The sequence below is a fragment of the Oncorhynchus gorbuscha genome, linkage group LG01, assembly GCF_021184085.1.
Source record: "Oncorhynchus gorbuscha isolate QuinsamMale2020 ecotype Even-year linkage group LG01, OgorEven_v1.0, whole genome shotgun sequence".
NCBI classification, from domain to species: Eukaryota; Metazoa; Chordata; class Actinopteri; order Salmoniformes; family Salmonidae; genus Oncorhynchus; species Oncorhynchus gorbuscha.
Genome location: NC_060173.1, coordinates 52,496,791 through 52,519,350, shown reverse-complemented (window position 1 = coordinate 52,519,350; position 22,560 = coordinate 52,496,791). Strand labels below are relative to the sequence as shown.

The window sequence follows — 22,560 nt, the reverse complement described above, 5'->3', positions numbered from 1 at the left end:
ACTTTGTGCTGCAGCCTTTCCCCTCCATATGGATATCAAATTCAGCTCACATACCAGATGCAGTGAGAGGAGAAGACTGAATCTACACTGCACCATTCATTCACTACCTGTGAGACATCGGGGAAGAGCACACAACATAGAACTACACTATATATTCCAAAGTATGTGGACACCACTTCAAGATAGTGGATTTGGCTATTTTCAGCCACACCCGCTGCTGACAGGTGTATAAAATCGATCACACAGCCATGCAAACTCAATAGACAAACATTGGCAGTAGAATGGCCGGTACTGAAGAGCTCAGTGACTTTCAACCATCATAGGATGCTACCTTTCCAACAAGTCAGTTCGTTAAACTTCTGCCCTGCTAAAGCTGCCCCGGTCAAATGTAAGTGCTGTTATTGTGAAGTGGAGACGTATAGGTGGAACAACGGCTCAGCCGCAAAGTGGTAGGCCCCACAAACTCACAGAATGGGAACGTGGAGTGCTGCCGCCCCAAATGCAGCATATAGCATTCATTTCACACATGTAAATAGCACTTTTCAGTAGTGCTCAAAGCATGCCATTCCATGAGCACAGCATTTAATTTTCAACTCGAATCAATTGAGCCCAATCAGTCATCCATGACAACAAAATCATAAACAGAGTAGGGCTGGGTAATAAGTCCTTAGTTTTAGGGTTATGGTCAGAGAAAACAATTAGGCTAATCTATACTTCCAAGTCCTATTCTTGAAAATCAAAGGGTATAACATTTATTGGAATGACTGGAATTCTGAGACACTTTGGTTTTTAATGTAAAGATATAATTTAATCGTATTATATTTAGTAGAACGCAACGGGTTAGAGGAAGTCAAACATCCATATATGGCAGCTATGTAAACTTTAACATGTACTTATCCTGCAATCGAAGTGGTTAAATTGGTAACACACATTTTTATTTTCTTCTAACGCCTCTTAAGGGGAAAGTCATCTAAAAGTAACTGAATGTAATCAGATTACGTTACTGAATTTGGGGCAATCCAAAAGTTAAGTTACTTTTTACAATGTGGCAGGTAACTAAACAGATTACATTTTGAAAGTAACCTACCCAACCCTGGTTACAGGTCTTTCACTGATCCGGATAAACCCTGAAATGTGTTTTAACCATGTACGGAGGTTCTCTCAGTTAATATAAGACATCATGGCAGCTGTATTTAGCTTTCAAAGGCCATCATTTCTTTTGCCTGCTAGCCAAACTAAAGACAACATCATTTGCGAGCTAACACAACTCTCAAAGAATTCAAGTTCCCGACAGCTACAAAAATAGCTGGTTTGGCATCTTTAAAAAATCCAGAGCACCTTTAAACAAACAGTCTCGTATTATTTCGGGATTCTTTTGGTCTGGTACATACAGTACCTTCAGAAAGTATTCATACCCCTTGACCCATTCAAACTGTTGTGTTACAGCCTGAACTCAAAATGTATTACAAATATTTTTCTCACCAATTTACACACAATACCCCATAATGATTTTTTTTTTAAAATGTTGCCAGATGTATTAAAATGTATTATTTCTCCCATTCTTCCTTGCAGATGTTCTCAAGATATGTTAAAGTTAGATGGGCAGCAGCAGTGAACAGCAATTTTCAAGTCTTTCACAGATTTTCGAATGGTCCTTCTTGCCCGGACAGCTAGCTCTAGGAAGTTCGAGATATATATATGTATATATTACATTTCCCAATGATGGAGACCGCTGTGCTCTTGGAAACTTTCAAACACTCTATAAATTGTTTTATACCCTTCCCCAGATATAATTGTGATGAGGCATATATCTTGGAGCTCTATGGACTGTTCCTTGGACTTCATGGTGCAGCTTCTGCTCTGACATGCACTGTCAACTGTGGGACCTTATAAAGACAGTTGGTGTTTGCTTCTAAATCATGTCCAAACATTTGAATTGGCCACAGTTGGGACTCCAATCAAGTTGTAGAGAAATCAAGAAATTCCCGTTTCCCTGGCCTTTCCATTTGGAGTGTCATAGCAGAGGGTTGTGAATACTTAAATACATGAGATACGCATTTTATTTTCTTCAATACTTTTGTATAAAACATGAAAACATGTTTTCACTTTGTCGTTATGGGGGTATTGTGTGTAGACAGGTGAGAGAAAAACAAACATTTGAATCCATTTTGAATTCAGGCTGTAACACAACAAAATGAGTGAATAAGTCAAGGGGTATGAATACCTTCTGACGGCTCTGTACGTTGCTTTCTGCAAGCATGGCCAACAGAACGTGTGTAGCAATTGTAACCAAGCTGCAACATGGCAACCTCATATGTCGCTAGGGGTAAATGACCCAAAATGCACTAATGATTTTGAAATAGTACCTTAGATTTATAATATTTAACTGTGCAACTTCACTAGTTTTGAACCCCCTCAGTGTTCATATTCACTGTCCACATAATGATGTTGAAACTTTGCTATTATGTTTCCTGGGTCACAAAATGCCATTTCTGAAGGCTTTTCTTTTGTGTGGGTGGCATTTGGACTAGTGGTAGAAAGGAGGGAGATCAAAATAAAAAGATGGCGCGAAAAAACATCAGGCTGACAAATTCATGTAAATGGAGTATCATTCTCTTCCAAGTCTACTAAGGAGGATAGTAATAAAGTATGAAGTATTTCCTAAAATAACTCAAGTGATTTCCTGTACAGCTACAGAGCTCTGGACTGATGTCTAGTACTCTCCAGGGTGGAGATGCGTAGGCACAAAAGGGGGACATCGATTCAAGCTCCAGAAACTCCCCTGAAAATCGGTAGTTTACTGACAGACCACCGCTTAATTAGCTAACGACCTAGATATTCACCACAGACAGATCTTAGATATTAAATCTTGTCAAAAGACCAACATATCATTAATGGATTCTCAAATGGTACCCAGTCAGGACCTCCCATAGTGCAGTGTCACCATCATTCCAATTAAGTATATCTGAAGCAACAATATTGACAGGCAGCAGTCCCAAAAGGACTGTACAATAGTTGTTGGTGCCACTTCCCATTCACCCACACCTGTTCATAGTGTTTGCTGTGTTACCCCCAACCTAGGGGGTAGCATGCATTGCACTTCACTCAGCAGCAGAAACCCTTCTAGAAGAGGTTTGTCCATGGTCATTCAATAGTAAAGCCATGTAGACTTGCCAACATGCAGAGGCAGTGCTGGTTGTCGTGCAGTTTCCAGAGCAGGGGCTGCACAGAATACGGCATCAGGTACAGCAGCCACAGTGCCTTAGGATTGCCTTTTCTTTTTCTGTCAAGCCTGATAAAAAAAAGATCTCGAAATGAAATGAAAGCTGGCAAAAGATCCTTTTGGATGAAAAGCCTCAGCAGCAAAATGAGTTAAGGGGTATCGATCCATCAATAGGAGAATGAACACTCCCTTTATAGTTGCCACTGCTGCATTTTCTGGCAGGCATGCAGATAGACAGAGCAAGAGACGGGTTAAGACACAGACAGGGAAGGAGTAGGGCAACAAATTAGACTGATGCCATTCTCATGTAGACAGTGATACAGAGTTAGACAAAAAAAAAACTAAATGAAGACAGAAGAAACGGGAAAAAAAAATAAGAAAAAAGTGGGGAGAGGGAAAAGCAAAACAACAAGCCTGCATTGGCAGCACCCCAGCACTGCATGAAGGGGTGGAGGGGAGGACACGGGAGGTCTACAGAGGGCTGACCGTAGAGGCACTCGGGGAGGTCTTGGCCGGACACCAGCCAGTTCCTGAGGAGGCGCAGGTGGTAGGGGCACTGGTGCAGGTGGTGGGCCATGGCCCTGTCCAGAGAGGCCAGAGGGGGGCAACACAGGAGGGCCGGGTCAGTGACGAGCCCCTTCAGCAGCTGGGCTACAAGATGCTCGTCTAGGGGCTCTGAGGAAGAAGAGGCAGAGCGAGGAAGAGAGCACAGTGGAAGAGGAGCAAAAGAAAAAAAGACTGTAGGTGGGCCGGCATGTGCATAATGCTAAAGGGGCAGGCGCTCGTTTTCATTCTAAAGAAACAAGGCTACAGGTCCCAGGCTCTCATCCACTCAACTGACACATGGAGAATGGAAAAACAACTGTCCAGCTACAGTTCTCACCATCTGATTATCACAGGGTAATGCTGGGTAATGGGTAATGCACATTGGAAGCCTAAAAATGGTAGAAATGCTTACAGGCACGTCAGTCATAATGCCTCTTTCATCCCCACGAGTTTCAAGGCTTTTTTTGGACTCCCAACACCACACCTGTCTCAGGAGTGTAGAAGATCACAAAGGGCGATTCTTTCTTTCAAGAAAACACTGAACTACAAAACAAGGAATCAAATGTTTTCATGTGGAATAAAAAAAGAAGAAGCATTTTTACCTCAAGGGGAAATATCAGATCATAGAAAATGGGAACACACCTGAAAACCCTATGAGTAGTACCTCATAAATCGCCTCAGAGATACTGTAAACAATTGAACAGACGTAACGATATCTACCGGAGACAAAGATTGGCCCAATGTCAATCTCAAATAGCTCCTTTGATCTAATGCATCATTCATGGCAACACAGTATTGTGCGACTGTGGATGTCTAACTTAGATAGAGGTCAGAACAAAGGCAACAGGTGTTAATGGGCAGATGGAGTGGGTTGGTTACATGAATGAGGGTCTGTTGAGTACTGTAGGTCGGATGAAGAGTTACTGTGCATCAGTAACGGGAAATCCCTGTTTAGCGCCGGCTTGAAAAACATAATCAGACCAAAGAGACACAGAAAAGCCATTTATCCACGCCACCTCTCTTTTAAGTACTGCCAGTTTATATAGCTATTCATTTGCGATGCAGGTCCAGCCCGTACTGTATTCAAACTCACCTTTCTACATACTGCATGGGCTGCACTGTTTAAGGCCACCTATAAAAACACTGATCACGGTAGCCATCGCAGTGAGTACCAGCAGAAGTCCACGCAAATCTCTGTCAACACAGACACAGAAACCATGCGTGGAATCTCTCAATTACGGAGGCTAAGCATAGTCCATCTGCTCCTCGTAGTCAGATGATCCAGGCACTTGGATGACATACAATACTGCTATTCGGGAAACTCCCTCAATCCTCAATCTGTTCAATGGCGTGACAGGAAGAGCAAGGCCCAGAGTCGGCAGTTTGAATGGGTCTCCCCATAAACCAAGCTACAGAAGAAGTCCCAACACATGTATATTTGTTCACTGTCGAACAATGTTGTGCACAAATGCTCACCACTGTTATTTCCCCCCATCGTAGCAGCTCAGCTCCAATAGGTTGGGACAAATCTGACTGCCATCAAAGGGTTCATCCATGAACGACGAACCCATCCAACCCGCTGGATGGTACACTGCTGCCTGGACACCTAGGCCGTGCCAAGTACCAATATCTTTAATAGCGCACAGCAAAGTACATAGCAACAAGACTAGCTTGAGACCAGGAAAAGAGACAGGAGAAATGAACGCCCCCCCCCCCCCCTCCCGGTGAGCATTCTTGAAAACAGAAGTTTCCGATGATTAAGTGACGTGGACACATAAAGCAACACACATACGGCAATATCTCTTCCACAGAACGTTGTAATGCGAATGCCCTTTCTGTCAATCACAAAGTGGTACAGCCACATTTGAACGCCAAAACATGAATTAAAATGAAAGGAATAGACTCAACCCTTCCCTCCATCACCCATCGTTTGGATACTATTATTCCGTGGGTTTAGCACAAACTCCGTTTTCAGTGGGTCAAACTTTTTTTTTGTTGAATGCTATTCATTTGGCTTTAAACACGGGTTATCCTAATCTAAAAGTAGACTGGAATGGTGGAGGGGCTAATCGTCTCGCCAGAGAATGGGTTTGAATGAACAAATAGGAGCATGTGAGGATAAGTAATATGTATACACAGCAACACATGGTGATATATCGGAGGGGATATATTCCATATACAAACACTGAGTGTAGGAAACTCTTTCCATGACATAGACCGACCAGGTGAAAAGTTATGATCCCTTATTGACGTCACTTGTTAAATCCACTTCAAAAATCGGTGTAGATGACGGGAAAGAGACAGGTTAACAAAGGATTTTTTTTTTATGAGCTGAGACATGGATTGTGTATGTGTGCCATTTAGACGGTGAATGGGCAAGACAAAAGATTTAAGTGCCTTTGAACGGGGATATGGTAGTTAGTTGGTGCTTGAGGCCACCGGTTTGTGTCAAGGACCACAGCGCTGCTGGGCTTCTCACTCAACAGTTTCCCGTGTGTATCAAGAATGGTCCAACAGCCAAAAGGACATCCAGCCAACTTGACACAACTGTGGGAAGCATCGGAGTCAACACAGGCCAGCATCCCTGTGGAACGCTTTCGACACCTTGTAGAGTCCATGCCCCGAGAAATTGAGGCTGTTCGAGGGCAAAAGGGGTTGCAATTCAATACTAGGAAGGAGTTCCCAATGTTTAGTACACTCAGTGTTTATCCATCCTGTAGGAAAATGGTGGATCAGATGTTAACAGATAAATGCAGTGTGGAGGCCGGTAAACACAGATGTTGCTAAGAATGAACATTGAAACCAAACAAATGGAGACAGGACGTCTAGTGAAGTAGAAACTGAAGAGAAATCGAGATCTTGATATGGATGTAATTACGCAGCCAATTTCAAACCCAAAATAGTCTCCCCCCCCCGAAAGACATGCAAGATAAAAGGGAAACTAAGGAGCGGCGAGGTAAACTTGAAAAAAGGCAGACATACCGTTAGTCGGATGCCTGGCAAACGACACAGAAAATCTCTTTACTGCCGGCATAGAGAACAGCTCTGAGGAAATAAGAAGGGTAACTGGCGTTACTGGGGATACACGCTACCTGTACACATGCCTATATCTAGTGTGAGTGCATATGTACCTACGTGTGAGTTTTCCTGACCCCTGTGTCTTTAAACAAATACATTTATTTATTTAACTAGGCAAGTCAGTTAAGAACAAATTCTTATTTACATTGACAGCCTACACACACCCTAACGACACTGGGCCAATTGTGCGCCGCCCTATGGGACTCATTACATTACATTACATTTAAGTCATTTAGCAGACGCTCTTATCCAGAGCGACTTACAAATTGGTGCATTCACCTTATGACATCCAGTGGGACAGTCACTTAACAATAGTGCATCTAAAACTTAGGGGGGGTGGGGTGAGAGGGATTACTTAACCTATCCTAGGTATTCCTTAAAGAGGTGGGGTTTCAGGTGTCTCCGGAAGGTGGTGATTGACTCCGCTGTCCTGGCGTCGTGAGGGAGTTTGTTCCACCATTGGGGGGCCAGGGCAGCGAACAGTTTTGACTGGACTCCCAATCACGGCCGGTTGTGATACAGCCTGGAATCAAACCAGGGTCTGTAGTGACGCCTTTAGTACCGAGATGCAGTGCCTTAGACCGCTGCGTCACTCGGGAGCCCAAGTAGTTCCTCTCTATAATGCTGCAGCTATGTACGGTATACGTGTGCCTGTGTGTGGTGAGTGATATGCAGCATGGGAAGGCAGCATGGAAGAAGGGGTAATGAAGGAACAATGGAGAACGTGGATGGGATGGAAAAGCGAATGATAACTCAATTGTGGTTGTTTTGAATGGAGACATTTGCGGAAGTCACCAATAGCCTAAAATGTAAATCTTCAATCTTTCTGGAACAGTCTTTCGAGTCTATTCTCTCTAAAGAATATGCTACGACATAATGATCTGGAAAGGAAACATCCAGTGATGGCAACTGAGATTTAACATCAACCTATATTACAATAGTGTAACCATCTGGATTTGAGAGCTGTGACTGTAAACACAATCATTGCTCATTTGTCTTTGTAACGTACCACTGCCTTTGGCCAGCATTATGCGAGTGAGTGAGTGTGTGAGTGAGTGAGTGAGTGAGATTGCAAAAACACAGAGACAAAACCCCCATCACCAGAGAAAAGCCTTGGTGTTATTCTATTCTAAACCCCACACATCTCTAGTCTCATACAAGCAAAAGATGGAACATCTTCAAGCATAATATTAAAGCGACCGTTTCTTAACGTGTACCTAATATCGAGTATACGGTGAAAACAAAGTGCACAGTGACACCCATTGGACAAAACGGGCACTTCAATTCAATCCGCATTGGAACAATCGTTCCTCTTCACATGCAGGTGGCAGGTCATTTGGTCTTCATATTACATACTGTGCAGTTACTATCAGGGCACTCGCTGATCTGATTCGATGACGAGAGGTAGGTGTCAGCTTTTGGATGAAACTAAGCCAATCTTTGTGCACCAACATTTCAAGCCATATGCCCTGATGAAAACATGTGCGATAATCAGAGTTCAATTTAGACGAGGACCCCCTGGTGGCTATAATAATAGTCAACTCACCATTTCACTCTATAGTGAGCCAGGAAATTGTGGTATGCAAGTGGGAATTATGCAATGGTGGATTAATGGACCTCAAGGCAGATTTCAAGCCTTCGCTTCCCTAAATTAAGGGGTTAATTCAGAAAATTCCCTGTTGATTAACAAATCCTTTTACCCCCTAGTTATGACATGACATGCACACTGATACAGAATATATACAATTGTATAGACAAGATTTACTTAGCAACCTAATCACACACCGGATATGTCATGTAATCAAAGGGAGGCCATGTGGCTTTGATTAGGAGAAGCAGGATTACTGGTCATGGGTAACACATTTGATTGTGCGCAATCCAATACCAATCCATGCTCAGCATGCAATGTATAAAACCTAAATTCTTAGCATATAATCACAATTGTGGTCCCTGCTCATGCTGTTGGGGGGGGGGGACCACTCGAGCAGAAGGTTGTTCTCGAGGCAGAAGGATAGAGGGGGGAAAGTAGGGCTCACGGATAATTTGGGTGATCAAATAACTTCTTGTCCACCAAGGTAGGAAAGGAGAGACAAGAGTGTTTGAGCAGGAACTAAAAATGGCAGATACGACATTTGACATTTTGAACTTTTTTTTCTTTTTCTTTTTTTTACGGGCACCGTCCATGTGAAAAGACAGGAGTTGGATAGCGGTCGATAGTGAGAGAGAGATGGATAGAGGAAGGACGTACCATCTCCAAAAGGCAAACCGGGGGACAGGGGGGGTTTGCGGTGGTGGGTGCGGACGTAGTCCCGCAGGTTGGGGGCGCTAGAGGACACCCCCAGGACAGAGGCACTGAAGAGGCCCGAGCACAGGGACCCTGTTGTGGAAGAACCGCGGGGTGGGAGAGAGGAGGGGAATGGGGGGGGGGGGTTGTTAGTACTCATTGCACACCATGCGGTTCTTAATAAGAGCAGTTCAGTGTTGCTAAGGGTGTGTGCCTGTGTGTGTTTATGAATAGAGTGGAGCACACAAACGGAGACCACTCCTAACACCGGGCCCCTAACCCCTCCTAAAAGAAACATAGATAAAGCCTCTCCTTAAGGTCTCCTGGGAAAGGAGACTGCCTAAAGGCTTTACACTTATAACCACAGACAAAGGATGATATAGATTTAAGAAATAAGGGGTCTTTTTAGTGTGAATACAATACGAGACTTATGAGAACCTAATATAACAAAGTGGTCAAGGACTGTGGGGACAGAAACATTGCTATTGTCACAAAGAACATAGGTTTTTCTATAACCATCCGCTCAATTCCTACAGCCGTTGGTTATAGAAATAGTCACAGCAGAATAAGAATGCGCCTTTGTTTTCCCCTTTATTCTGGTCTAAAGTGAGCTGTGCTGGAATCGGTGGTTTTTGGTGGGATGCAGGGACAGCGACAACTTTTGAATGGTCATTTCAAATACAGGTTGACATAATTGAACAAGCGTGGTGCATACAGTACAGTAGGAGTATGGAAAAGCAGTGGAGAACACACGCACGAGTCAAACCAACCTCAGCCCAGGTTCACGTCAACGAGAAAACATGTTTTTTCCCCCCCGATGCATCCGTTGCACACTTTTATTTGTTTTATAAGGGCTTAGTAAGGTGTGATTATCACGGTGTTAGAAAGTGGCTGGGGGTAACAAGCACCTCCAAAATCCACGCACGGGGGACTAATTGTATCTGCGGTTATATTGAATCAACTTGTGGAAGTTTCCTTGCTTCTCTTGACAGATTCATGTAAATGGAGACAGACTGGAATAGCATCTGGGGGGGGCTCTGTGGAGCCCAGACCCCCATATATAGAGCCCTATTGGCAGGAGGAGGTCCATGGTGGTGGGGCTCTAAGGCTACGTCCCAAATGGCCCCCTATTCCCTACATAGTCCAGTACTTTTGACCAGGCCCATGGTGGCGCACGATAAAGGGAATAGGGGGGCCATTTGGGACACAGCCTAAGATGCATTCTCTCCACCGACTCTCCATTGACCTCTGGCCTACATAGTCTAAGCCTGGGAGCTTTGGCTGCCGGACCTACCTACCACTATGGAGTCACTGCAGCCATGCAGCCATCAGAAAGAGAGAGAAGAAAAGGAGGGAGAGCGTGAGAGAGAGACAAAGAGGGAGGGAAAACAGACAGAATGAGAGAGAGAGAGAGCGAGAGAAAGGGAAAGAGAGAGGTACAGAGAGAGAGAAAGGGGGGAGAGAGAAAGAGATGGTCAGAGAGAGAACGAGAGAGCAACAGAACGAGACAGAGAACGAGAGAGCAAGCGAGACACAGAGAGAGAGAGGTCATTCACATGACTAGTGATTAGTAAGCGCTGATGACAGCGTTGCTGAAATATGACAGTGGCAGCAGTGGTTGGCAGAAACCAGATACCCACCTAGGCCAGTCGGTTTGATCTCAGGGGACTGGCGCGAGCAGGAGGGGAAGAGGCGGTAGGAGGCGCCCTTGGAGGAGCTGGGGGAGGTCTCGGAGAGGACCTGGGTGGGGACAGGGAGATTGTCACAGTGTGACAGACCGAGACAGAGAGACAAACAGCTGACACTTAGCCAGGTAGCGAAATAACCAAGCGGTCACTAATGGAGACATCAAATGTTATTAGTCACATGTGCCGAATACAACAGGTGTAGACCTTACAGTGAAATGCTTACTTACGAGCCCCTAACCGACAGTGCAGTTTCAAAAAATACAGATAAGAATAAGAGGTAAAAGTAACAAGTCATTAAAGAGGAGCAGTAAAAAATAACAATATATACAGGGGTGCGCCAGTACTGAGTCAATGTGCGGCGGCACCTGTTAGTTAAGGTAGTATGTACATTTGAAGTCGGAAGTTTACATAAACCTTAGCCAATTACATTTAAACTCAGCTTTTCACAATTCTTGACATTTTAATCCTAGTAAAAATTCCCTGTCTGTCTTAGGTCAGTTAGGATCACCACTTTATTTTAAGAATGTGAAATCTCAGAATAATAGTAGAGAATGATTATTTCAGCTTTTATTTTTCCATCACATTCCCCGTGGGTCAGAAGTTTACATACACTCAATTGGTATTTGGTAGCATTGCCTTTAAATTGTTTAACTTGGGTCAAACGTTTTGGGTAGCCTTCCACAATAAGTTGGGTGAATTTTGGCCCATAGTAATTGAGTCAGGTTTGTAGGCCTCCTTGCTCGCACACGCTTTTCAGTTCTGCCCCCAAAAATTATATAGGGTTGAGGTCAAGGCTTTGTGCTGGCCATTCCAATACCTCGACTTAATTTTCCTTTAAAAAAATGTTTTTCTCCTTACGATGAGGTTGGTGTCCTAGCACCACACGGCCAGGTCTCTGACCTCCTCCCTATAGGCTGCCTCGTCGATGATCAGTCCTACCACTGTTGTGTCATCGGCAAATTTAATGATGGTGTTGGAGTCATGACTGCATGTCCAGGCACGAGTGAACAGGGAGTACAGGAGGGGTCTGAGCACGTACCCCTGAGGGACACCTGTGTTGAGGATCAGCGTGGCGGATGTGTTGTTACCTACCCTTACCACCTGGGGGTGGCCCGTCAGGCAGTCCAGGATCCCTCTGCGCAGGGATGTGTTTAGTCCCAGGGTCCTTAGTTTATTGATGAGCTTTGAGGGTACTATGGTGTTGAACGCTGAGCTGAAGTCAATGAATAGCATTCTCACATAGGTGTTCCTTTTGTCCAGGTGGGAAAGGGCAGTTTGGAGTGCAATAGAGACTGCATAATCTGTGGATCTGTTGGATGCGGTATGCAAATTGGCTAGGGTTTCTGGGATGATGGTGTTGATGTGAGCCATGACCAGCCTTTCGAAGCACTTCATGGCTACAGACGTGAGTGCTACGGGTCTGTAGTCATTTAGGCAGGTTACCTTAGTGTTCTTGGGCACAGGCACTATGGTGGTCTGCTTAAAACATTTTGGTATTACAGACTCAGACAGGGAGAGGTTGAAAATGTCAGTGAAGACACTTGATAGTTGGTCAGCGCATGCTCGCAGTACACGTCCTGGTAATCCGTCTGGCCCTGTGGCCTTGTGAATGTTGACCTGTCTAAAGGTCTTACTCACATCAGCTGCGGAGAGTGTGATTACACAGTCTTCCAGTACAACTGGTGCTGTCATGCATGTTTCAGTGTTATTTTCCTCAAAGCGAGCATAGAAGTAGTTTAGCTTGTCTGGTAGGCTCGTGTCACTGGGTAGCTCTCGGCTGTGCTTTCCTTTGTATTATCTAATGGTTTGCAGGCCCTGCCACATCCGATGAGCGTCAGAGACAGTGTAGTACGACTCGATCTTAGTCCTGTACTGACACTTTGCCTGTTTGATGGTTGGTCGCAGGGCATAGCAGGATTTCTTATAAGGGTTAGAGTCCTGCTCCTTGATAGAGGCAGCTATAGCCTTTAGCTCAGTGCGGATGTTGCATGTACGTACGGTCACTGTGAGGATGACGTCATCGATGCACTTATTGATGAAGCCAATGACAGATGTGGTGTACTCCTCAATACCATTGAAGGAATTGCAGAACATATTCCAGTCTGTGCTAGAAAAACAGTCCTGTAGCTGCTTCATCTGACCACTTTTTTTATTGATCTAGTCACTGGTGCTTTCTACTTTAATTTTTGCTTGTAAGCAGGAATCAGGAGGATAGAATTATGGTCAGTTTAGCCAAATGGAGGGTGAGGGAAAGCTTTGTATAGGTGGTCCAGAGTTCTTTTCCCTCTGGTTGCACGTTTAACATGTTGATAGAAATTAGGTAAAACTGGTCTCCATTCATTTGTAAAAAAAGACGCATTACTTTACTAAAGAATCCACTAATAGGGACGGGCTACACAGTGCGTTAAAATGCTATGTAGCCTGAGAAGCTTGGATTTCCGTAAAGTATTACAAAATTAAGGTGTGTCTCTTTCTATGTGGGTTTGGATTCAAACAGGCCTAGCCCAGCAATACAATATCTGAACAGATGAAAGCTGTGCCTGGGTTATGTTTATTACTATTAACTCAAACAGATAGGAACTACCTGGACTTATCCAATCAGAAACAACATCAAAAATATTTTCCATTGCAAACTGTTTTCCGTTGCGTGCACCAAAAAGACACCACACTAAATGTGGAATACACTACATTTGGGACAGTGGACAGAATAACTCATATGGCCCTGATCAAGTACCTCCATGGAGCCAGTCTTGCGGTTGCGGATCATGGGTGATCTTCTGATGCTGATTAGTTCAGAGAGAGGCAGGGCCCGGTCAGGCTCGTCCTGTGATAGGTCCTCCAGACTGCCTTGGTTGGTCTGCTTCTCCTGGTTCTGGATTGGATTAAAGAGACCGATGAGGGGGGGAGGGGGGGGGGCTGTGGTCAGACACATCCACCCCCACCCCCACCCACACAGACAACCCACAGACCTCAGCGGAGGCAGGGCGGAAGCCAAAGCCCAGAGGGACGTTCTCCTCGTCCTCACAGCTCTTCACCCCGGGACTGAAGTGGAGCTCCACGTGGAAACGCTCCTCTGACCCAGGGTCCTGTTCAACACACACACACAGAAACACAAAACAGAAGCATTGATGCTATACTACAGAGAGAGGGAGTGAGAGGAAGAGACACATACCGACAGGATGGTACGGTAACAGTACCAGGTGCAGTAATACTTCCGAAAGAAAAGACGACTGACATAGGGACAGAGAGGCCTAACTGACCTTGTTGTTATCCTCATACAGCATGATGACTATCTGAGTCATGTAGTTGAGTTCAGAGACGGCACTGAGGTAATCCATGGCCTGTTTCCACTGCTGGTCCTTCACCTCCTGTCACACACGCAAACACACGACATTATAACCAGAGAAAACTACACCGGAAAAAAATATTTGCTGATTTTGAACCCAAGTCTGCAATATTCATGACCTTAAGTGTAGTATCACAATTGGTACTTCAAGTGAACTATCCCTTTACAACAATTAACCTGGCCCCAGATCTGTTTGTGCCATCGTGACAACTCCTAAGCTATGATCATTGTCACTATTATCATGCCAACTAGATTTGGGACCAGGCTACTTTAACAGTGACAACGTACATCCAGTAGTCCGCCGTAGCGGAAGATGCTGAGCAGCGAGTGGACGTGGCTCTCGCTGGTGAAATAGAGGCGTGTCCGGACGTGACGCCCTGGAGACATGACCCCCCGCGAGTACCTGAACCACCAGAGGGAATGAAAGACAAAGGGTGATCACTTACGGGGGCTCTAGAGACACACCTCAATGGCAGGTTTACTGGATAGAAACTGAACCTGGGACAGTGGCACATAGCCAGACCTGGTCCTAGGAAAGTGGATCTCACTCCCCAACATGGTGTTATAAGAACTGCTCCTAGGGCGATCGCGGTTCAAATACTATTTCATACTATTGATTGCAAATACTTTCACATACATTTTTAAGTAAGTATTTCATTAGAAAATACAAGTAGAATATTGGAAATAAATATATTTTCAAATACAAATATTTAAATACTCTGTTTGGTCCTAGGGGTATTTGAAATGCATTTGGAAATCATTTTTAAATATTCAACTATCAAATAAAATTGTATGTATTTGTCACATTCGCTGAATAGAATAGGTGTAGACCTTACTGTGAAATGCTTATTTACAAGCCCTTAACCAACAACGCAGAGTAAGGAAATGCTAATTCAACTAAATTTTTAAAAAATTAACATAATAATGTGCGGGGGTACGGGTTAGTAGAGGTAATTGAGGTCATATGTACATGTAGATAGGGGTAAAGTGACTATGCATAGACAGAGTAGCAGCAGCGTAAAAAAAGGGGTCCAATGCAAATAGTGCAGGTAGCCATTTGATTAACTGTTCTATTGACCTAGAACTAGATTTGGTGCTCCGGTACGGCTTGCTTTACCAGAGAGAACAGTCTATGACTAGGGCCTTCCTCTGACACCGCCTGGTATAGAGGTCCTGGATGGCAGGAAGCTTGGCCCCAGTGATGTACTGGGCCGTACGCACTACCCTCTGTAGCGCCTTGCGGACGGATGCCGAGCAGTTGCCATACCAGGCGGTGATGCAACCAGTGAGGATGCTCTCGTTGGTGCATCTGTAGAACTTTTTGAGGATCCATGCCAAATCTTTTCAGTCTACTGAGGGGGAATAGGCGTTGTTGTGACCTCTTTACGACTGACTTGGTATGGTTGGACCACTAGAGCCCCGTCGATGTGAATGAGGGCATGCTCAGCCCTCTTTTTCCTGTAGTCCACAATCAGCTCCTTCGTCTTGCTCATGTTGAGGGAGAAGTTTTTGTCCTGGCACCCCACTGCGAATTGGAGTGGGTCTAGGTTTTATGGGATGATGGTGTTGTGAGCCATCGCCAGCCTTTCGAAGCACTTCATGACTACAGACGTGAGTGAGGTTGGTAGTCATTTAGACAGGTTGCCTTGTCGTTCTTGGGCACAGGGACTATGGTGGTCTGCTTGAAACATGTAGGTATTACAGACTCGGTCAGGGAGAGGTTGAACATTTCAGTTAGACACTTGCCAGTTGGTCAGCGCATGCTCGGAGTACACGTCCTGGTAATCCGTCTGGCCCCTGCACCCTTATGAATGTTGACCTGTTTCAAGGTCTTACTCACATCGGCAAGATCACACAATCTGGCTGGGATATGTACGTATGGTCACTGTGGGAACGGCGTCATCAATGCACTTATTGATGAACCGGTGACTGATGTGGTGTATTCCTCAATGCCATCGGAAGAATCCCGGAACATATTCCAGTCTGTGCTAGCAAAACTGTCCTGTAGTTTAGCATCTGCTTCATCTGACCACTTGCGTATTGAGCGAGTCACAGGTGCTTCCTGCTTAAAATCTTGCTTTTAAGCAGGAATCAGGATAGAATTATGGTCAGATTTGCCAAATGGAGGGCGAGGGAGAGCTTTGTAAGAGTCTCTGTGTGTGGAGTAAAGGTGGTCCAGCTTTTTCCCCCTCTGGTTGCACATGTGAGACGCTAATAGAAATGAGGTAAACCAGATTTAAGTTTCCTTGCATTAAAGTGCCAGGCCTCTTCTGGATGAGCATTTTCTTGTGTGCTTATGGCCTCATTCAGCTCGTTGAGTGCGGTCTTCGTGCCAGCATCGGTTTGTGGTGGTAAATAGACAGCTACAGATGAAAATTCTCCTGGTAAATAGCGTGGTCTACAGCTTATGAGGTACCTCAGGCGAGCAAAACCTAGAGACTTCCTTAATATTAGAGATCACGCACCAGCTGTTATTGACAAATAGACACAGACCACCACCCTTCGTCTTACTGGACATAGCGGTTGTCTTGCAGCTGCATGGATTTTAAAAAAACAACGTATTTAATCTTTATTTAAACTAGGCAAGTCAGGTAAGAACAAATTCTTATTTAACCTTAACGACGCTGGGCCAATTGTGCGCAGCCCTATGGGACTCCCAATCGCGGCCGGTTGTGATACAGCCTGGAATCGAACCACGGTCTGTAGTGACGCCTCTAGCACTGAGATGCAGTGCCTTAGACCGCTGCACTACTCGGGAGCCCTGGAAAACCAGCCAACTGTATATTATCCATGTCGTCGTTCAGCCACAACTCGGGGAAACATAAGATATTATAGTTTTTAAGGTCCCGTTGATAGGATAGTCTCGAACAGAGCTCATCCAGTTTATTCTCCTATGATTGCACGCTGGCCAATAGGATGGATGGTAGAGGTGGGTTACCCACTCATAGACTAATTCTCACAAGGCACCCAGATATGAGCCCTTTGTATCAGTGTCTCTTCATTCGAACGATAGGGATTTGGGCCTGGTCCGGGAGCAGCAATAAATCCTTTGCGTCCGGCTAATTTAAAAAAATCTTTGTCCAGCGGTACACATGCATTATAACAGGGTTCTAATAAGAACTCGGGCTCAGACAATGGACAAAGACAGTGTGGGACCAACTGCAGCACAGTGATGAGTATCTATAATAACAACTGATCCTAGACCAGTTGCACCGAGCCACAGACCGTGGTCATAGACCGTGGTCACAGGTGGCACTGCAACTCACAGTGGGTGCAGCTTGTTGACGGCCTCGTCCTCGTGGGTCCTCTGCAGGTCTAGCTGGATCTTTTTCATCAAGGGCAGGCAGTAGGCCTGGGCAATGTCCATCTTTTCTGGCTTATTGATGCCATACTCCTGGAGAGAGAAACAGAATCAAAGATGTTACTTCGGTTGATCATTTTCTGGCAGGTTCCTAAAACTGTAATTTCATAGCCAGGCTTACTGTACTTGAAGGGATAGCAAAGTAAGTTGGCATTACGCATTTGAAAAGGAAACGATAAGGAGTAAGAAAGAAGCATCTTGAGCCATAATCATCCTCAGAGACTGAGGGGACGGGAGTCTAAAGTAACACGCTGGCCAAAACTCCTTCCCTCTGTGTGTGTGTGTGTGTTCACGTTTCTCTATCCAACAAGGAGCGAAGAAATGTTCAGGAGTCACGCTCCCCGCTTGATAGGTCGAGGCCACTGCCATAGTCCCCGTTTGCGGAGGTAAACGTGAACGTGTGGGTATTCGTCTTCCCCTCACCTGAGGTATGACGATGTCGGCCAGGGCACGGGACAGCCTGAACAGCTCCAGTGTGTCCTCCAGACCCAGCGTGGCGTTGTGCTGCGTGTCGTACTTCACACAGTCGTAGATGTCTGGGATCTTACTGATGTCGTAGCGGCCACTCTTATTCCGGAAGTCCCTTTCCAGCTTGGACCAGCGTTGCAGCATCAGCTCCAGGGTCTCACTGTGGTACAGCTGCAGGTCTGGGAACAGGAAAGGACTTAGCTTACAGCAGACAGTTAGCGTAGCTTACACCAGACAGGAATTCTATTGATGAAATAACACGTATGGACTCATGTAGTAACCAAAACAAAAGTGTTAAATCAAAAAATATTTTATATTTTTCAAAGTAGCCACCTTGATGACAGCTTTGCACACTCTTGGCATTCTCTCAGACAGCTTCACCTGGAATGCTTTTCCAACAGTTCCCATATACTGAGCACTTGTTGGCCGATTTTCCTTCACTCTGTGGTTCATCCCAAACCATCTCAAATTGGGTTGAAGTCAGGTGATTGTGGAGGCCAAGTCATCTGATGCAGCACTCAATCACACTCCTTCTTGGTCAAATAGCCCTTACACAGACTGGAGGTGTTTTGGGTCATGACTGGGAATACAGATATGCATCTGTTGGTCACAGATACTTTTATAAAAAATAAAAAACAATTTAAAAAAGAGCCCCAAAGGATCTTGTCACAGTATCTCTGTGTATTCAAGTTGCCACCAATAAAATGCAATTGTGTTCATTGTAGCTTATGCCTGCCAAAAAAATAAAAAATACATAATCCCACCACCAAGGGGCACTCTCTACACTACGATGACATCAGCAAACCGCTCGCCCACATGACACCATACATGTGGTCTGCGGTTGTGAGGCCAGCTGCACATACTGTAAAACTAGCTAAAACGATGTTGGAGGTGGCTTATGGTAGAGAGATGTACATTCAATTCTCTGGCAACAGCTCTGGTGGACATTCCTGTAGTCACTATGCTAACTGCACGCTCCCTCAAAACATCTGTGGAAAGGTGTTTTAAAACTGCGAAGGAGAAATGCTCACTAACAGGGATAAATAAAGTTGTGCATAACATAAGAGAGAAATATGATTTTATATTTCTGGGATCTAATATTTCAGCTCATGAAACATGGGACCAACACTTCACATGTAGCATTTATATTTCTGTTCAGTGTATATCACATTAGCAAAATCTAAACAAAACTGGAGAAACCTAGTCATTTTGAGGTATATTTTTGACACAACGGCATTCCCGATAGCTAGCAAAAGAGTGTAGGAGCGGTAGATTACTAACTGTCAATAACTTTACCTAGCTAGCTAAGTAACTTCTCTATCGAACGGAGGTAAAACAATTCACTTATTTACAGTTGGATAGTTAGCTTCCACACCGCTCTTTGGTAGCAAATGTAACAGTGAATCCAAACCTGGAAAGCAGTCTCCACTAATGTTTACATTTTGACCTATTAGGAATGGGTCAAAAAGTCTTGTATCGGACAATAAAGTATTTCAATTCCATTCAATTCTAAACAGAGAACAGACCTGCAGATTTGGGGTCCTCGAGCCTTTTGCGGATCTGGGAGGTGAGTCTCTGGATGAGGGCGTAGACCTGGTCACACGTCCTCACTGGGTTCCCTATGATCTTCATGGAGTTGACCAGAGAGGGGCTGCCTGTAGGGGCCAGCTGCAGCACATAGTAACAGTCACACGCTATTACAGTGGTACAAATCGTGCAGCACTTAATGGAACTCTGCAATGCCAGTGTTGGTATCCATAACAGGTAGTGTTGTAATGTTACGTGAGACTCTGGAGATTGACAGCAATGGCATGATCAGTTGAAGGCAGTACAGTAAGGAATGGATAGGAAACAGGATGGTAGATTAAAAACAATCAAATCTCAAAAACACTTTTCAAGGACTGCTCAAGTTGATGGAATTGTCAATGGAGCCTCACATCAGTGCAACGGGCGACCCTCGTTTACTTAACGCCAGCAGTTATAATGGTTAGCCTAGTGGTTAGCGCATTGGACTAGTGACCGGAAGGTTGCAAGTTCAAATCCCTGAGCTGACAAGGTACAAATCTGTCGTTCTGCCCCTGAACAGGCAGTTAACCCACTGTTCCTATGCCGTCATTGAAAATAAGAATTTGTTCTTAACGGAGTTAAATAAAGGTAAAAATATATATATATTTAAAAAATGAGCATGTCATAATGATTCTTAGTTGAATGCACATTATTATTATTGCCTCATTCATGCTTATTATAACTATTAAGGCATTACACCTGCAGGCTTTTTTATTGAACCTTTATTTAACTATGCAAGTCAGTTAAGAACAAATGCTTATTTACAATGACGGCCTACACCCGGCCAAACCCGGACGACGCTGGGTCAACACGGAGATGAAGTGCCTTATCCTGGCCATTTCAAAAACAGAGCTTTCCTCCTATGGCCTTTCCAAACAACGACTGGGTGGGTAGCAGTGGTCTCGATGACGGAATCTACAGACTGTACCTTTTGGTAGTCTGCCTCAGTGAAGTCCTGGTCTTTCTGCATGATCTCATGGAGGCGGGCCTTCACCCTCTGCTGGCAGTCGGTCAGAGACTCACTGTCGCTGTCCAGCATGCCGTTCATGTTGGCGCTCTTCACCATCTGCACCAGGATGGGAGTCAGCTCCCCCTCCAGAGCCAGCAGACCCTACACAATAAGACAGTTATGAGATATACACACACACGCAACAATATGTTCTGTACACAGAAAGTGTTCATACATGCAAAGGGAGAGATGTATTGACACTGAACACAAATTAAAGGAACCAGGCTTACATATACAGTGAGCATGCATCACACGTTGTACTGTAAACATACCTTCGCAAAAGCGGCAGCGGTCATCTGTACACGGCCTTCGTCTGAAGCGTAGATCTTGAGGTCGTGGCGGTAGGTACTGTGTAAACGAAGCAGACCACAGCCAGGAAAACCGGCATAGTCCCCTACAGGGTCACACACACACACACACACACACACACACACACACACACACACACACACACACACACACACACACACACACACAGAGAGGGAGGAACATCAGGCTTACAGGACATCACAGAGGAAGGGAGAGCGAGAATTAAAGGGTGCCTGCCAGATGAAGCTGGTGGGAGAAGTTATAGGAGGATGGGCCCATTGTAATGGCTGGAACGGAATTATTGGGAACGAGTCAAACATGTGGGTTCCATATGTTTTGACCCGTTTGATACTGTTCCAATAATTCCATTCCAGACATTTACAATGAGCCCGTCCTCAAATAGCACCTCCCACCAGCCTCCTCTAGAGCACGCCTACGTAACAGCACAGACTGTATGTGCACAAAAACATATAGGTAGAATATATCTGCAGTTGATGAGGGAGGAAACCGTGTTGATTTTGTGACAAATAAATAAATAAAAAATATCGGTCAACTGGATTCTGTTCACCTGAAAAGGAAGGAAAGCAAGTCCTTCACATCTCATATCTGGGATGATAAATGGTTAAAAACACATGGAATGTGGTCGAACCCCTTTTACTAACCAATTCAGTTATCATGCTCGTTTTCGTTCGGAAGTGAAACCGAAGCTACGCTGCTGGCTTTTTTCAGACAAACAATTCCAACCCATGAAGAATTGCCAGGAGCATTGTTAGTAGGAGATGATCCCGTAGTCACTGAACGGCTTCAAAACTTGCTGAGTCATGAAACTGCATTTGCAGATGACCAAACACCTTTGCGTCCTTGGATCGTCGGATCACCTCATGGACCCTTTCACACAAACCTACAGCAAAAGACATATCGTTCTTATGATAAAACCCAAACCTCCCAAGGTTCCCAGGTTAGCCAGTGGAATGGGTGAGTAGTGTAATGAGGACGATGCAGTTTGAATGTATCCATTCGTGACAGTTAACAGCGAGAGCAAAGTCCAAGCCCTTCTTACCAATAAGAGACTCGAAGCCAAGGCGCCCGCAGCTACCTTCTAGTATACAGTGCAAGAGGTAAGAAGACAAGAGCAGAATTAACAGAAAACGTTTGCCACTCTTAACACTCCTCTGTACATATATTTTTTTTGTGGTAATGTCTACCCATTTTTCTCCTCAATTTTGTGGTATCCAATTGGTGGTTAGTCTTGTCCCATCACTGCAACTCCTGTACGGACTCGGGAGAGGCTAAGTTCGAGAGCCGTGCGTCTGACAAAACACGACCCCGCCAAGCCGCATTGCTTCCTGACACATGCTCGCTTAACCCGGAAGCTAGTCGCACCAATGTGTCGGAGGAAACGCTGTACAGCTGGTGACCGAAGTCAGAGTGCATGCGCCCGACCGCCACAAGGAGTCGCTAGAGTGTGACGGGACAAGGACATCCAAGCCGGCCAAACCCTGCCCTAACCCGGACGACGGTGTGCCAATTGTGTGCCGCCTCATGGGTCTCTCGGTCATGGCCGGCTGCAACACAGCCCGGGATCAAACCCAGATCTGTAGTTAGGCCACTTGCGATGCTGTGCCTTAGACCGCTGCGCCACTCAGGAGGCCCTGGTACAAAAACTATATTTTATATAAATA

The 22,560-nt window shown here is 45.0% G+C and overlaps 1 protein-coding gene across 20 annotated transcripts in view; it reads right to left on the bottom strand.

The window, feature by feature from the left end:
- LOC124039759 (inositol hexakisphosphate and diphosphoinositol-pentakisphosphate kinase 1-like) overlaps window positions 1-22,560 on the bottom strand; it is a 75,589-nt gene that overhangs the window by 10,730 nt on the left and 42,299 nt on the right. For 6 of the 20 annotated variants that reach the window (XM_046356105.1, XM_046356096.1, XM_046356134.1 and 3 more), the window contains 13 exons: window positions 20,842-20,963; window positions 20,489-20,671; window positions 19,521-19,662; window positions 17,950-18,173; window positions 17,432-17,559; window positions 14,454-14,577; window positions 14,080-14,187; window positions 13,789-13,905; window positions 13,554-13,691; window positions 10,772-10,871; window positions 9,096-9,224; window positions 6,752-6,814; window positions 3,710-3,898 (listed from right to left, as the gene is read on the bottom strand). In XM_046356105.1, coding sequence (XP_046212061.1) covers window positions 3,710-3,898; window positions 6,752-6,814; window positions 9,096-9,224; window positions 10,772-10,871; window positions 13,554-13,691; window positions 13,789-13,905; window positions 14,080-14,187; window positions 14,454-14,577; window positions 17,432-17,559; window positions 17,950-18,173; window positions 19,521-19,662; window positions 20,489-20,671; window positions 20,842-20,963 — 1,767 coding nt within the window. The remainder of the gene's footprint in view (window positions 1-3,709; window positions 3,899-6,751; window positions 6,815-9,095; window positions 9,225-10,771; window positions 10,872-13,553; window positions 13,692-13,788; window positions 13,906-14,079; window positions 14,188-14,453; window positions 14,578-17,431; window positions 17,560-17,949; window positions 18,174-19,520; window positions 19,663-20,488; window positions 20,672-20,841; window positions 20,964-22,560) is intronic. The other 14 variants (XM_046356116.1, XM_046356151.1, XM_046356186.1 and 11 more) reach the window with 10 other exon arrangements.